Source organism: Ascaphus truei, chromosome 1, assembly GCF_040206685.1.
Source record: "Ascaphus truei isolate aAscTru1 chromosome 1, aAscTru1.hap1, whole genome shotgun sequence".
Taxonomy (NCBI): Eukaryota; Metazoa; Chordata; class Amphibia; order Anura; family Ascaphidae; genus Ascaphus; species Ascaphus truei.
Genome location: NC_134483.1, coordinates 445,478,429 through 445,496,566, shown reverse-complemented (window position 1 = coordinate 445,496,566; position 18,138 = coordinate 445,478,429). Strand labels below are relative to the sequence as shown.

General features: G+C 40.5%; 1 protein-coding gene across 3 annotated transcripts in view; it reads left to right on the top strand.

Annotated features, from left to right (window-relative positions):
- LOC142503754 (bifunctional heparan sulfate N-deacetylase/N-sulfotransferase 3-like) overlaps positions 1-18,138 on the top strand; it is a 188,463-nt gene that overhangs the window by 127,363 nt on the left and 42,962 nt on the right. For all 3 annotated transcript variants that reach the window (XM_075616431.1, XM_075616413.1, XM_075616422.1), the window contains 2 exons: positions 3,415-3,600; positions 7,872-8,000. In XM_075616431.1, coding sequence (XP_075472546.1) covers positions 3,415-3,600; positions 7,872-8,000 — 315 coding nt within the window. The remainder of the gene's footprint in view (positions 1-3,414; positions 3,601-7,871; positions 8,001-18,138) is intronic.

Sequence of the window (18,138 nt, the reverse complement as noted above, 5' to 3'; positions counted from 1 at the left end):
AGCCAAACCATTATATTTAATATTCAAGGACTCCGTTTCCACAGGATCAGTACCACAAGATTGGCGTAAAGCAGAGGTGGTGCCTATATTTAAAAAGGGAGCTAGATCACAACCGGGAAATTACATCAATACGGGATAATATTCAGGAATACCTAATGGAAAACAAAATTATTAGTAATAGTCAGCATGGATTTATGAAGGATAGATCATGCCAAACTAACCTTATTTGTTTCTTTGAGGAGGTAAGTAGGAATTTAGACCAGGGTAATGCAGTTGATGTGGTCGACTTAGATTTTGCAAAGGCTTTTGATACGGTTTAGCACAAGAGGTTGGTGTACAAAATAAAGAAAATTGGATTCAGTAATAATATATGCACCTGGATTGAAAACTGGTTAAAGGACAGACAACAGAGGGTTGTCATAAATGGAACTTTTTCAGGTTGGGCTAAAGTCGTGAGTGGAGTACATCAGGGATCGGTACTGGGACCCCTGCTTTTTAACTTGTTTATTAATGACCTTGAGGTTGGGATCGAGAGCAAAGTCTCCATCTTTGCTGATGATACTAAATTGTGTAAGGTAATAGAATCAGAGCAGGATGTAATTTCTCTTCAGAAGGACTTGGAGAGACTGGAAATGTGGGCAGGTAAATGGCAGATGAGGTTTAATACAGATAAATGTAAGGTTATGCATTTGGGATGCAAGAATATAAAGGCGACTTACAAATTAAATGGAGATATATTGGGGGAATCCTTGATGGAGAAGGATTTAGGAGTGCTTGTAGACAGCAGGCGTAGCAATAGTGCCCAATGTCATGCAGTAGCTGCAAAGGCAAACAAGATCTTATCTTGCATCAAACGGGCAATGGATGGAAAGGAAGTAAACATAATTATGCCCCTTTACAAAGCATTAGTAAGACCACACCTTGAATATGGAGTACAATTTTGGGCACCAATCCTAAGAAAAGACATTATGGAACTAGGGAGAGTGCAGAGAAGAGCCACCACATTAATAAAGGGGATGAACGATCTAACTTAAGAGGAGAGGCTAGCTAAATTAGATTTATTTACATTAGAAAAGAGGCGTCTAAGAGGGGATATGATAACTATATACAAATATATTCGGGGACAATACAAGGAGCTTTAAAAAGAAATATTCATCCCATGGGAAGTACAAAGGACTCGGGGCCATCCCTTAAGGTTGGAGGAAAGGAAATTTCACCAGCAACAAAGGAAAGGGTTCTTTACAGTAAGGGCAGTTAAAATGTGGAATTCATTACCCATGGAGACTGTGATGGCAGATACAATAGATTTGTTCAAAAAAAGGTTGGACATCTTTTTAGATGGGAAAGGCATACAGGGATATACCAAATAAGTATACATGGGAAGGATGTTGATCCAGGGATTAATCCGATTGCCAATTCTTGGAGTCAGGAAGGAATTAATATTTCCCCTTAATGGGGTTTTTTGTTTGCCTTCCTCTTGATCAATAAGAAAGTATAGATATAGGATAAAGTATCTTTTGTCTAAATTTAGCATAGGTTGAACTTGATGACCTACGTCTTTTTTCAACCTCATCTACTATGTAACTATGTAACTATGTAACATACAAGTGTGCATTGTGCAATATATTGGTAAACAAAAGGAACAATCCCAGTTTAAATATTAAAAATATTTCAAACAAGTAGGCTTAGTGGGCATGGACTCGGAAAATAATCAAACTGAGTTTGAAGTTGGTGTCAGCTTGTGTCCTTGGCCAAGTTAACTTTATTTCCTGTTCCCCCGGCACCAGCATTAGATTGTGAACTGTCTGGACCTCAATATGCATGCAAATATTCTATTAAGAGTTCTGCATATACTGTGAGTGCTATATAAAAAAATATTATTATATCATATAGTAATACAGATGTAGCAGACGGTATTGCATGGATTAATACAATGTTTTGCGTTAACGCTGTCGCATTATTTATCAGTAATACTGTTGTAAACAATGATTATGGAGATAACTCGTGTTATTTAATGCATTATTTTGTGTGTTACCTCACGTTATTAGGGGTAATAATGTCTGCTACATCTGTATTTGTTAAAGTTCGCTACAAACGGGGGAATTAATGAAATGCTACTCTGTTCATCGGCTGAACATTCAGTCATTCAAAATCAGTAATGCCATATATTTTTGTGGTACTTTGCCAATCAGAGGTGCAGCATGGACCATCTTATTTGAGTGGGAACTAGGGAGGGAGTCACTGATAGTGGAGTAAGCAAGCGGGTGGAATAGCACTCAGAGAGAGATGGGAGCAGTCGGGAAGCACATGGGACACCAGAATCAAACAAAATCCTACAAACACATACATATACACTATTTTACAACTATTTCAACATAGAAACAGGCATTATTGGCCACTAATGCCAGGCTGGGTTAAAGGCATTTAGTTTCACATCAGCCCTTCGACTCCTCCATGCTGGGCATTATTGCCCAGTAATTTTCACAGTAATGCACATAATTAGGCAGACAGTACAGTGAACATGTAGATAGGTGTATGGAAAAGGTCATTAAACAAATGGAATTAGGTAGTCTCTGCATAACAGAGGTAAAACAACCGATCTTGAGAAACTGTAGGTGCTGAGAAAATATGCTGCGTATTTCTGACCAGTTTTGTAGTTTGAACTTGACAGAAGTAGTAGAAAACCAGCGAATTACCCAAATTTGCAAGTTTGACACATTTTTGTCATACCGCACGGATTTGCAGAGCCGATATTAAATAAGCTTAAAAAATATATATAAAAATCCTATCGCACAGTTTGGATATGCGAGAAGAGTTTTTATAATACAGTGAGACGCAAATCCTTTGCGAAATGGCTCTTACCACAGAGAAATGTACTTCTTGCAGCTACAGATGTAGCAAGACTTACTGTCTGTGTTGCCGCGGTCCCTCAACCGCAACAATCCTGACTCGGATGGATTAACGTTGCAGGGGGTACAATCCAGAAGCATGGACCCCTTCAACGGTTGTGGCAGACACTGTCCCAACGCTGTGGTCATTTTCTTTTTGGCCATGGTGCTGTGGACAGTAAGTCTTGCTTCATATGTACTAGAAAAGGGCCTCTCTGCCATGTTACCAAGAGGTACAATTTTGGTGTTTAATTTCCAGGCTTTAATAATTTCAGAAGTAATTAATGTTGCCTCAAAGTGAATGCATGTGTAATAAAGCTACTGTGTAAAGATAAATATACTTTATATATACTGTAGATGTTTCTTAAAAATGTATAGATTTCACAACTGTTAGCACTAGTACAAAATGACTTGTTTTCCTATCTCTAAATATTCTTTCATATGTGAAGTTGTAGAATTGAGACGTGTGTTTTCAGTACCATGCAGGTTCCTCTTTCAGTCACTGCTATATACATGTATGTTACAGGAACATGGCATTCCTACAGACATGGGTTACGCGGTGGCTCCCCATCACTCAGGTGTCTACCCTGTACACATGCAGCTCTACGCGGCCTGGAAGAAGATCTGGGGGATTAAAGTCACTAGCACAGAAGAATATCCTCATCTGAAACCTGCACGGTACAGACAGGGTTTCATACACAAAAACATAATGGTAAGTCATGAGGCTGATTGTTATATACAAAAATAATACAAATGTAGCTGAGTTTTTAGAAATATTTAGTAGTAGGTCTGACATTTTCTTAAAGTTGTAAGGGTACAGTGGGATGCTCAGAAGAGAAAGGTTCCCTTTGCAGCGCACAACAGTATATATGTATAGTGTCCAAGTTAAAATACTTTATTTCAAATAGTTTCAAAGATAATGGGCATCTAAATGCAATGGATAAAGTGAGAGGAAAAATATTTAAAACCCACAGAGTGAACAAAATCGTCGTCCAATGGGATGAGGTTGAGTATATGTTGTACGCTGCAAAGGGAACCTTTCTCTTCTGAGTACCCCAGTGTACCCTTGCAACTTCTAGCCTTTCCCAGGCAGCACACAGTATACCCACAAACATCAGGTTTGAGTGAGGTTTCCCATACCGTATATATATATTTTCTTAAAGTTGTTTGCTAAACCCTTCTAAAGTTTCGGTGAATAAACACACTTGGCACATTCTTGCTGAAAAATACTGTATGTACCATTGGATTTGATGCATTAACATATATCCCTTGGAATTTACTTACTTACTTTTGACCCATTACTTGTTTTATGGGAATGCCACAAGATAAGAGGCCGTTCACATGGAACCCCGCCCTTATAATGTCTTGCCTAAGGAGCACTTCCCTAATAGAACTTATCCCCTATCTTCCTTCGTGAACTGGAGGAGGGAGAGGGCAGGGTTGCCTGGTTGTGCTTCAGTCTTTTCTTCTGTTGTCCACCTTTTCAGTTTTGTCCCGTCGCTATTTGAGAGTTTGTTGGAGCCAATCAAAATCTTCCAAAGTGTCTTGTTTAACCCCAATATGGAACGGGCTCTTGTGGCACTGATTGGGTTAATTAAATTGCTGTCATTGTTGCTCATTAGTATTTTACTTTAAAAAGAAATGCCAGCTTGTCTATCATGCTTTTTGGAGATTATCAGACAAACTGCCTTTCTGCTCTATTTTAATGATGTGGTAATTAAATTGACCATATAAGGAGCACAGTAATATTCCAATATGTAAACTCGTACAGAGGGTTTAGGTTAAGCACTAGCCAGAGGGATTTGCATACTTTCTTTTTGCTGCCCTTTCTGGGCATAGATCAAAGTAGTAGAAGCTTTGTGGTATTGTTTGCAATTACTAAGGCAATGGATTTTCAGGCACTCACCGAATGGGTTGAATTCTAATAAGGTTCACTTTAAAATATTCCTTTTATAATTTCAGTAAAACATATCTATTGAAGGCATGTATTTTGTTAGGTTTATCATAAGCTCTGAGATATAGGACAGCAGTGTAGGAAACCAATTTACACAAAACCATTTTTAAGACCTTCTATCTTTGAAATCCTAGGCTGCCAGATCTTCAGTGGAAATGCTTTCATTTTCTGCAACTGCAAAGTTGTAGAGATGAGAACATAATAAATTCATTATGTAAGCTCTACTGGGAACATTCCCTTTCCATACTACTGTCCTCTGTGTCTTTGAAATATAAATGCAATGGTATTTAATCAGCGAAACCAGAAGAATTGGAACAATGACTTTAGGAGAAAAGTAACTGTAGGATAATAACCATCCATGTATCTCATGATGAAAGGGGACCTGGTATCTAAAAGTTTGAATCATAACAGTACGTTAAAAAGAAGAACATTTATATACAATGCAATTTATTTTAAGTTAGCATTTCTTTAAGACAGTTTTGGATTAAGATTTGTTTTTTGTTTTTTGCCTTGTCATGAGCGTACGCTTCAATACACAGGCTGGATTCAGGTCGTATTTTGAGATGAGAAAAAAAAAAACTTTAAATGTGAGATGTTAAAGTACAATACAACCACTTCCATCTCTGTTATAGCAGTGGATTCCTTTTTTCACTCGCAATGATAGAAATAAGGTATGGTAACACAGAAAAGTATAGAAATCATACACTTTTTTTAAAATTGAATATCAAAGACTTTACCTTTAGAGAAGGCATTGTTTGTATACTTATGTAGCCCACAGATCGTGCCTCTAAGATATATTGAGGGCTGGCTACATGTATTATGGTGGTGCATACCTGCTTGGAACAGGAGGGCCTGAGTCTCCCGCGTTGGTGTGGGGGATAACAGGGCCAGGCTTCTGGGGTATATGCCTCCATTCTTTAGTGGTTGTGGTGCAGCGCCTCCATTCTCTGGCGATACCTAGGGGATAGGTTGGAATCTTCCCAGAGAAAGCCCTGGTCCCAGGGCGAGAGATTCCAATCTCACACAGTCTTATATAAAACAGCAATGTCTTTATTGTATTTTCTCAGTGATGCAGCACACAGCAGCAGTTCATGAGCAGTATTAGTCACGGCAGTACACAGGTATCTGACCTCCTCTCCTCTTCCTCCAGGATTTGTACCCCTGCAGGATGGCTGTAACGGGGTTGTTACGGGGCCCCAATACCCCTACCTCCACCCGAGTGCTAGATCTCCCCCATCACCCCCTCAGCAGGGTGAGGGGCATTGGTCCAGTATAGCTGTATCAGCTCTACTCAGATGGGCTCTGAGCTCTTCTCTCCTGTCTCCTTCAAATGTACTCAGCTCTCTCTCTCTGAACTGGGCAGCTCACATACTCCTCTCATCAGCTCCCAGGACAGACTGGACTATCTGTCACATTCTCCTCTCTCATCAGGCTCACGACCTCCACACTCCAGCTACGGACTCTCCAACAACTCTCACAAAACTCTACAGCAATTGATTCTCCAACAGAACTGACCAGACACACACAGGAGCAGCCCACTAAATAGATACAGCCCTGACCCTTATGATGTCAGCAGGACCTCCCCTCTGTCTCAGGCCTGCCACAGAGTCAGGGGCCTACCTCTATCACTCAAGGCAGGGCTTGGTGGGGGGAAAAACCCATGATTACTACTGGCGCCTGCCCTTACCAGGGCTTACTCCAGTAGGAGAAGGATTAGTAGCCCACTATTTCTTACAGGGGCTACACTTATATTATGCAACAGCAGTGTACGATCCTCCCCGTATATCCTTGGCCGTGTCCTGCAAGCCCAAATGTGTATAGGATAAGTCAATACGCGTACAGAAATACTAAAGTCTAAAGGTTATAACCTATAACTTAAAGCAAGACTATAAGTTTCTCTGAAACATAACATACTGTAGCAGCATTAATATCAGATTCAGCCTGCACCTCGAGTTGAATATTTCAGGAGCTGCATCTTTTGCTTCTTGTCTTTGGATTGTGATGTTCAGATGCTCTTTTCTTGAGTTACCATTTTATCCGCTTCACCCCCATTGCCAACGCAAGTGGTGATGCTGCTACAGAATAAAGATGCATCCACACTCAGAAACATATTTGAGCTCCACTTATGTGAATGTACAGTAACCAAGCAATGCCCTTTCTACACAATACAAAATAGCAAAGCACACAGTCTATACAGCTTTTCACTGCTACTGCTCTGTGTAGCAACCAAGTTTAAAATCAGACTATTGAAATGGAGACAATATTATATTAGAAATGAAAATACAATATAAACATTTCCTTTAAACATAAAATCTGTACTAAAATATACATATAGTATACACACACACATCTGTCTGTCTGTCTGTCTGTCTGTCTGTCTGTCTGTCTGTCTGTCTGTCTGTCTGTCTGTCTGTGTGTGTGTGTGTGTGTGTACATACACACCTGTACACACACAAAACGTACTTGTCCTTTTTTGCTGTACTTGAACAATGCACTCTTAAGAATATTTTTCAGAAATGGTAAAAGTACTCACTCTCACAGATTTTTTCCTAATGTTTCTGTTAAGTGGTAACTGCAGCCATTTAAAAAATATTAAAAGCCTGCAAATCTAATAGCAGATAAAGTTTTATTGCATATGAGCAAAAAGGGCCATGATAGAACACATTACAAGGATTGTTAAAATGTCAACCAGTGAATGTATATTTCAAAATTGCTTGCCGATAATTTTTGTTAGAAGCACATTTATTAGAAACTTAATTATTGACAGACATGGCCAATTTGATTTTACTTAGCGATATGCGAGGAACAAAGAACATTTTATTAAGGTTTAATGCCCTCATTTTCTATAACACGTAAAGTGCCGGAGAACAACGGCAGAATAATCTGGAACTGATAGGGTCCAATATGTGAAATAAATATTAGCTATGGAATAAATTAATTGCAGTAACAACTAACATTTACAAATATATTCACCTACATTTATTAGACTTCTCACTTTGAAATGTCTTCATTTATGTGTTTTTAATTAGGTTCTTCCTCGGCAAACCTGCGGTCTTTTTACTCACACTATTTTCTACAAAGAGTATCCTGGAGGTTCAAATGAACTTGACAGAAGTATACAAGGAGGGGAACTTTTCTTCACCCTCATTCTCAATCCAGTAAGTGTTTTATAATTATAAAGATGAAAAGCTTTCTAATTACAGAATCTTCTTTTAGGAAAGAAAAACATACTGGATTGGGCCATACTGTATGCATCATGTGTTACAAAGTGGAGCAGTGGTCCAAAAATGATGCCGATTGCACCATTTTGACTGTATCTCACTCTGCATCAATGTATCAAGATGCGTTGAGCTCATTTTTGTTCCACTTGCCTAAGTTACAGTAGCAATTTGGGGAGTTTTGGAGCAATTATTGCATGGAGCAATGCTATAATGAAATGATCAAAGTTTGCATCAAAGTAATCCACCCAGTCTGAGGTGGTGTTAACCTCTTTTGCTCAGTGTTAAATATATAGTTACATAGTATTTACATAGTAGATGAGGTTGAAAAAAGACATACGTCCATCAGGTTCAACCTATGCTAAATTTAGACAACAGATCATTTATCCTATATCTATTCTTACAGTACAGTGGTGACACAGTTTATTACACTGCGGCCAGATCCGCAAGCCGGGAGATTTCCCGGCTTGCTAGTGGCCGCCCCTCGGCGTGCCGCGCGTCATAGACGCGCGGTCACGCGTCTTCGGGAGCCTGCGCCCCCTGCACGCGCGTCCAGGGCTCCCCGAGGGAGCCCTGGTGTCCCGCGATCGCGGGACGGCGGCAGGGGGTTCCGGGGGACCCGGCGGACCCGGCAGCGGTAGGGAGAGCGCCCCGATCGGAGGGCGCTCTTCCGCTGCTTCGGCGCGCGCCCGTCACCCTCGGGCGCGTGCCAGGCTACTGCTGCGGCCAAGAACGGGCAAATGCTCGAATAAACTTGGCCGCAGCAGTATATTGATCCAGAGGAAGGCAAACAAAAAACCTCAGTGAAATATCCAATGATATCTCATAAGGGGAAAAATAAATTCCTTCCTGACTCCAAGAATTGGCAGATTACTACAGTACCTAGATCAACATCCTTCCCATGTTTACTTATTAGGTATATCCCTGTATAACTTTCCTTTCTAAAAAAAAATGTCCAACCTTTTTTTGTTATCTTATTTTGTATCTGCTATCACAGTCTCCATGGGTAATGAATTCCACATTTTAACTGCCCTTACTGTTAAGAACCCTTTCCTTTGTTGCTGGTGAAATCTCCTTTCCTCCAACTTTAAGGGGTGACCCTGTGTCCTTTGTACTGCCCGTGGGATGAATAGTTCTTTTGAAAGCTCCTTGTACTGTCCCAGAATATATTTGTATAGAGTTATCATATCCCCTCTTAGATGCCTCTTTTAAAATGTAAACAAATCTAATTTAGCTAGCCTCTGCTCATAAATTAGATTATCCATCCCTTTATTAATTTAGTGGCTCTTCTCTGAACTTTATCTAGTTCCATAATGTATTTTCTAAGGAGTGGAAAATTGTACTCCATATTCAAGGTGTGGTCTTACTAATGCTTTATAAAAGGGGCACATAATTATGTTTACTTCCCTTCCATCCATTGCCCGTTTAATGCAGGGTACGATCGTGTTTGCCTTTGCAGCTACTGCATGACTTTGGGCACTATTGCTAAGCCTGCTGTCTATAAGTGCTCCTAAATCCTTCTCCATCAAGGATTCCCCCAATATATCCCCATTTAATTTGTAAGTTGCATGTTTATTCTTGTTTCCCAAATGCATAACCTTACCTTCAAGTAATTCCTCATATACTGTAACAAACTTCATACATATGGAGCAATCATAAATTGATGATTCGTATTATGGAGCAAATTGCCCGATCTTGATACATATCCCCCACTGTGGACTGGTTTCAAACAAACTCTTGCTGTGTTGCCAATACAGAATATCTGAATTACCTTTGTTTTTCTTTGCATATGGCTGGAAGTCACAGTACTGGAGATGCTACTATGTGTCTTATACATACTTGAAAATAAACTTGTGATGTAAAATCGGAGCATGCATTGACAATATAAATTGACAACTATTTTGGTGTTATAAGCTTGTATATAATAATCTGTTAACTGAGCAGTTCTAAAACTTTTCCTTATCGCTTACCACATTAATGTTTATGCCATATTTAGTTCTGTTCATCAATGATATAATGTTCTATGTAAGCCTTCAGCACATGAATAGGGCAGTGATAGCAAAATGATCTATTGCCAAAAGAAGCTGTTTGAAGTGAATATCAAAGTGTTTTAGGGTCCAGTACTGAAGTTTTCGGGGAACATACTGTAGTTTGAGAATCACTGTGCTAGCTAATGTGTTCTGTACAGTGACAGGTACCTGAAAAGTGTGTATAAACTCACAACCTAGGTAAGGAAATTATAACTCATTTGATAAAAGCAGATCATTATCCAGCGGAATTTTTACCAGATGAAGCCTGGCAGGGAGTTTTTACACTAAATTAAAGGGGGTAGTCTCAGATTCAGAATTTGATGCATAACATTATAATATGTGCATTGCGGTATTTGTGGCATAATTGCACCTTTATATTATACAGCTGTATAGTAAACACACATACACACATCAAGTAAACAAGGTGAACATTTTTTATTACATCTACACTTATTTAGAATGCCCCTCTGGGCATCACTTTTACACACTGCTACAGTACTTAAAACAAAGTGCAGTAACTCTTTTTAGAAGGGATATAGATATATATCATATAATATATATATATATATATATATATATATATATATATATATATATATATATATATATATATATATATATATATATATATATATATATATATATATATATATATATATATATATATATATACACACAGTTAGGTCTGGAAATAATTGGACACTGATACAAGTTTTGTTATTTCAGCTTTGTACCAAAATAAATTCAAGTTACAGTTAAATAATGAATATGGGCTTAAAGTGCAGTCTATCACCTTTAAATTGAGGGTATTCCCATCCAAATTAGAGGAAGGGTTTAGGAATTTCATCTCTTTAATATGTAGCGCCCTCTTTTTCAAGGGACCAAAAGTAATTGGACAATTGACTCAAAAGCTGTTTCATGGACAGATATGTTCTATTCCTTCGTTATTTCATCATCAATTAAGCAGGTAAAAGGTCTGGAGTTGATTCCAGGTGTGGCATTCGCATTTGGAAGCTGTTGCTGTGAACCCACAACATGCGGTCAAAGGAGCTCTCAATGTAAGTGAAACAAGGCATCCTTAGGCTGCAAAAAGAAAAGGAAAATCCATCAGAGAGATAGCAGGAACATTAGGAGTGGCCAAATCAATAGTTTGGTACATTCTGAGAAAAAAAAGAACGCACTGGTGAGCTCTGCAAAACAAAAAGGCCTGGACGTCCATGGAAGACAACAGTGGTGGATGATCATAGGATCCTTTCCATGGTAAAGAAAAACCCCTTCACAACATCCAGCCAAGTGAAGAACACTCTCCAGGAGGTAGGCATATCATTATCCAAGTCTACCATAAAGAGAAGACTTCACGAGAGCAAATTCAGAGGGTTCACCACAAGGTGCAAACCATTCATAAGCCTCAAGAATAGAAAGGTCAGATTAGACTTTGCCAAACAATATCTTAAAAAGCGAGCCCAGTTCTGGAACAGCATTCTTTGGACAGATGAAACTAAGATCAACCTGTACCAGAATGATGGGAAGAAAAAAGTATGGAGAAGGCTTGGAACGGCTCATGATCCCAAGCATAACACATCATCTGTAAAACACGGATGGAGGCAGTGTGATGACATGGGCATGCATGGCTTACAATGGCACTGGGTCACTAGTGTTTATTGATGATGTGATAGAAGACAGAAGCAGCCGGATGAATTCAGAAGTGTATATTGATTTATTGTCTGCTCAGATTCAGCCAAATTCAGTGGTTCATTGGACGGCGCTTCACTTTACAGATTGACAATGACCCAAAACATACTGCGAAAGCAACCCAGGAGTTTTTAAGGCAAAGAAGTGGAATATTCTGCAATGGCCGAGTCAATCACCTGATCTCAACCCTATCGAGCATGCATTTCACTTGCTAAAGACAAAACTTAAGGCAGAAAGACCCACGAACAAACAACTGAAGACAGCTGCAGTAAACGCCTGGCAAAGCATCACAAAGGAGGAAACCCAGCGTTTGGTGATGTCCATGCGTTCTAGACTTCAAGCAGTCATTGCCTGCAATGGATTCTCGACAAAGTATTAATAATGAACATTTTATTTATGATTGTGTTCATTGGTCCAATTACATTTTGAGCCCCTGAAATAAGGGTTCTGTGTATGAAAATGGTTGCAATTCCTAAACGTTTCATACGATATTTTTGTTCAACCCCTTGAATTAAAGCTGAAAGTCTGCACTTCTATTTCATTTCGGTTGTTTCATTTCAAATCCATTGTGGTGGCGTACAGGGACAAAATTATGAAAATTGTGTCAGTGTCCAATTATTTCCAGACCTAAGTGTATATACCATATTGGCCCGAATTTAGTATAGCCTTGCACATAATATAACCCTAAAGTTTTGAAAGTGTTCTGCGTGAAAAATCAGTTGCAGCCACTGCCTGATGGCGGAGGTTTGTGGAACTTCAAACGGATACTTGCCAGATATACTGAGATAACAGTCCAGCGGACACCCAGGGAAAGCGTTGCCCTCACATTTCATATTCAGCCAATCAGCCAATACCGTAGGAGTGAGACTTCAGACTTTCATCAGGCAATTATACCTTTTAATTCTCTTTATTTTTAAATCAATTTTTTAATCAATTTTTATTTTTAATCATTTGTTGTGTGGGAGTGCACAATATTGTATTGCATTGTTTATGATCATTTAAAGTGATTTATAAAGTATATATTTGGATTGCGCCCTTCACATTATTTTCTTCTTTCTGAGGTGTTCAATATACGGTACCTTAATAATGCGAAACAGCATGCATAAACCCAGAGGTGTTAAAATGGGCAGCAGTTATATGATTCATAGGCAACAGAGGTACAAACTAGAACAGCTGAAGTGGAGGATGGTGAAGAGAGAAAAATTAGAGAGAAAAAGTGTACAGAAAAAATACCCAGTATAAAGTGAAAATATGAGTAGCAAAATAGTGTCAAATACAGCAACCCAAACCAGCATCAAAAAGATGTAAGTACACTTTAAACAAATGATGGAGGAAACATTCAAGACCTGAGGTCCCCTTAAGGCGTCAGCTGAAGGGCAGCCAAAGGTTGTCTCCGTTTGCTGCCATTACATCTGCTCGATTATTTGGTTGGGTAAAGTATTTCAGATATATATTGAATCATTTCCATCTTGACAAATTATCCTGCTTTCACAGCTTTACCTCTGCATAATCTTAGTTACTTCTTCCCCAACGCCAACTCATCACGCGTTATAAATAAATAATAATAATAATAATAATAATACACTTATACTGTACATACTCAGTTTGTCTCCCCTTCCATTCTTCATTGTCTGTTTGTCTCTTTCTTTCTTTGTGCGTTCTTTCCCTATTGTCTGTTTCTGTCCATGTGCTAGTTTGTCTCTACCCCCTGTACCCACTTGTTAGTCTCTCTCATTTTGCCCATTGATTGTCTGTTTGTGATCTCTTAAGCCTTTGTTTTTTCCTCTTTTGCACTGTCCTGCTGTTCCTATGATTGGTCCTTACCTCCCGTTGTGTTTTGTTCTCCACCTCCTCCTTTGATTGGTCGTCTCTGCTCCTCTGTCTCACCCCTACCTCTTCTGATTGGTCCTCTCCTGTCATTTTTTTCCCTCTGAGCGAGAAGTGCCAACTTTGTTCCTGCTGATAATATATGCATGCCAGAGCAGTGTTCCTGCTCCACTCTAGCCCTCTATTACAGTACAAAAGCATGTGTATCCTCTGAATTTACCTTTCTCTAACTGCTTGTTTTAATCTTGCCCAGGTCTGTATGTCTAATTCATAAGCATAGTTGCCAACCTATTTGCTGGATTTGATTTCTAGTCCCATTAGAAATCAGAGATTAGAAATAAACTTGGCAAGAGCACAAAACAGAAATCTGTTCACATCCTAGTTAGACTGTAACAGTTCAATAGGTAGTCTGATACAGTGCATGGCAAATCGTAAATCAATATATACTGTCTTGGCCCGAATATAGTACAGCCTCACACATTATACAGCCCAAAAGTTTGAAGGTGTTGTACATAAAAAATAAAAGGTGTTAGGCTGCACATACAATATGAGTACAGTTTTCGGAAAGAAATTATTAGGAAAAAAACATAGCACCATATTCATGCCAACACGGTAATTACATTCTATTTAAAGAAATAATAATTATATATATATATAGCCCCGAGGTAAAATTTGACTCCCTGACCCCCCTCCGCGCTTACCGGGTGGTCGCGGGTGCCGCCGGAGGCAGCGGTGGACCCGCCGGGGGAACGCGAGGGTGGGGGCCAGTGCAGAGAGCAGCGCGAGGTATCGCGGTGCAGGCCGGTTGCCGGGGACGCGATCGGGCCGTCGCTAGGGCCGCGATCGCGTTGCCACCGGCCCGGCTTTTGAAGGAGAGGGCGCCGCCATTGCGCGTTAGTTCGCGCATGCGCAGTAGGCCGAAAGTGTCAGGTAGGATCCCCACTGCAGAGAGAGATCGCGCGAGGGCAGGACAGGGAAAAGAGGAGTTGAGGCGGCCATTAGGCATTCGCGCATGCGCGGGAGAAGCGCGCACACGGCCCCAGTGTTTAGGCAGCCACCTGGGAACTACAATTCCCAGGAGGCATAGGGAGACAGGCATCAGGTGCCTGAGTGTGGCCAATAGGGCTGGAGGAAGCTCAGCCCGGGAATATAGATACATTTCCCGGGCTTTGCAGAGTCAGTCAGGCTGAGGAGAAGGAAGGAGTAGGAAGGGTGCAAGGAGCGCGTGGCTCCTGCACCAGGTAAGGGTTCTCCTTAGGTCCCCAGGCAGGTCCCAATTCCCGGTAAGGGCAGGGGTTAACTGAAGAGGGACGGCCCTAGAGAAGGAGGTTACCCTTAGGTGTGGAAGGTGCAGTTTGGCAGTGCCACAGCGGATAGGGCTGTGCGCACTGGCAAATAAGCACTGTGTGCAAGCAGTGGATTTGCTGCGGGATTCAGGTGGCTGTGTGCGAGTGCAGCTGTGTGTGTGTGTGTCGCTGCATGTGCTGGGCGCAGTGTATGCAGCGTGTGTGAATGCCTGCAGGCTGACAGTGAGAGCTGTGTGTCTGCTGCAGGCTGTTAGCATCTGGGAGTTAGGAGTAGCTAGAGAGTTACAGATAGGACTGGGTAGCTAGGGGAAGGGACAGGTTATTGATCCACAGGCCCTAGGAGTTTTCCCCAAGCCATCCCAGGTTGCGGTTCATCAGGGACAGGCCCTAGGTTAGGGTTCCTGTCCTGATAGGGTTAGTTAGGGATAGCGGCGGTTGCTGTTCCCGTGATGCGGTTGGTGTTGCCGTGATTCGGTTGCTGTTCCCGGGAAGCGGTGGGACCCTCGTTGGGGTCCACGGAGAGAAGTACCTGGATAGGATCAGACGGACGTCTGACCCTTTTAGAAGTGTGTTGCGGTCCCGAGCATCGGAGTGCTCGGAAGGTACCTCTGAAGTATATAAGTGCACCAACTGGGCCCTAGCTTAATTTAGTGACTGCGCAGTCACCCACGACCTCCGTAGGAGTACGGGACATTGGGTGTGGGGGATCACAGGACACTGGGTGGGAACACCAGACATTGGGCCGAGGTAATGCGGATAGAGCATAAGGTTATGATGTTGTGTACTGCTTTGTTTGTGTGTTAGTAAAGTGTTAGTAGTATATCTATGAGTGTTGTATTTCTTACCCAGGGCTATCTTTCATAACGGGGATCCTGGGTAAGTGGAGGCGCTGCACCAGGTAATGGTAAGGGTTTCCCCAGGCTCCCAGCTAGCGGAGGCTCAGATCTCCTGGAGCCGCAGGTGTGATACAGTTACCAGTAGTCCCTTAGAAGAGGTGTGCCGTAAGGAAAGGGACCGGTTAGACCACATGGGGCCAATGTGAGATTGGGTGGGTCAGGCCGGTTCACAAAAAGGGCTATATATATATATATATATATATATATATATATATATATATATATATATATATAATCAAAAAATAAATAGATGATACCGTTCTGTGGCTAAAGAAATGCTTTTATTTGTGCATGCAAAGTTCTTCATGGTTCTTCATTGTTCTTCATGCAAATGATCTTCATGCCTGCATGTCATCAGGCCTGTTGTGCTATACCATCTTGATTGCTGAGAAGAAATGCCATGCATGTGTCCTGCCTGTTTTGCTGTGATGTCAACTGTTAATTACAAGCTTGTCACAGTAGTTTGTGACAGGTTGTAATTTACACCAAAACTATATATAAATATATATATACCTGGGTTTGAACTGGGACGAGACTTACATATGATAAAATATAATTTATTCCTTGATAAAGGTGAACACAACAGATTATACAATAACAGCAAAATATAGACACTTACTTAAAGATTATGGCAAGAAAGCCATCAGGATTACAGACTGGCCACTTCTCCCATATTTCAGCAAAACAGGCAGGACACATGCATGGCATTTCTTCTCAGCAATCAAGATGGTATAGCACAACAGGCCTGATGACATGCAGGCATGAAGATCATTTGCATGAAGAACAATGAAGAACCATGAAGAACTTTGCATGAACTGGCACAAATAAAAGCATTTCGTTAGCCACAGAACGGTATCATCTATTTATTTTTTGATTATTGAAGCTTGGCTAACACGGTACTGATACCTCTACACGTGTGTATATATATATATATATATATATATATGTCAATTATATATGGAGAATAGTTGATGTTTCTTGTCTTAGGTATTTTAGGTCAAATTACTGTATTTGCCCGATTAAAGGGTGACCCGGAATATAAGGTGACCTCCTAATTTCAGTAATAGCTGGAAAGAAAAAAGTTTACACACACACACACTGTCTCCGTGTCTGTCTCCGTGTCTGTCTCCGTGTCTGTCTCCGTGTCTGTCTCCGTGTCTGTCTCCGTGTCTGTCTCCGTGTCTGTCTCCGTGTCTGTCTCCGTGTCTGTCTCCGTGTCTGTCTCCGTGTCTGTCTCCGTGTCTGTCTCCGTGTCTGTCTCCGTGTCTGTCTCCGTGTCTGTCTCCGTGTCTGTCTCCGTGTCTGTCTCCGTGTCTGTCTCCGTGTCTGTCTCCGTGTCTGTCTCCTGATTTGAGCTTCCAGCCACAAGCAACATGGCTGCTTCAGGCCCCCAAGGTCGCGCTTCCTCCATTTTACCCTCCTATCTCATACAGTACATCTGACTGCTGATTGGATTTCAAAGCAGGCAGGGCCTAATTATAAGGCGAGTATATACTTTTCAACTTAACTTTATTGAAAAAAAAACAATTCCTTATAATCTGACAAAACCGTAAAATGCTTTCATCACTGGGGAGATAGCTAAAGACATTCCGATATGGATAGTTTACTGAATATAAGCACAACACCTGTTTATGATATGTATTCAGGAAACAATTTATTGTCATCCATACTAACAAATCAGCAAACCTTTTTATTATTGAATGTGCCTATAGATTCCAGTATTGGCTGTATCATAATGTAGTGGAATATAGTTTTACATGGGTCACTCACTATACAGTATGTTAATCAAAAATGTTCCTGTTCATACAATTTCAGATACAAAAAGATTTACTCATTTAGGTGCATAAAAAAACAGTGTTCTAAAATGTTTTATGTGACACAGATTTTATGCTTCTCAGTTCTCAAGAAAGCATGGTGCTAGTAAAAGTTTACAAATATATAAACATATATTGCAGCCTCATTCATTAACTTGTCAATTTATGAGTCTAATGGAGCAATAACATCTGTTACAAACTTTCTAAGTACCAAAAACAGAACCCTTCAGGGTAATATAAAAGCAGTATTAAAACTACACATACAGTATAGTGTACACAATGGAAAATTAATTGGAAAATTGGTGGTGTGGGAGTTTGGCATACCCTTGTGACCTGTAAGCATTTGTTCAGCTACTGGGATAGTACAGCAGCACTGAAATGAGCCAATAATACCAAGGCGGAATTCTTAGCTGTTGCGGGAACGTGATTATTTAATCATCAATCATTCCTATTGAAGAAAATAATATTACACAGGTTAGCCACTTTTTACAGTAAGTCTGAAAAAAAGACGT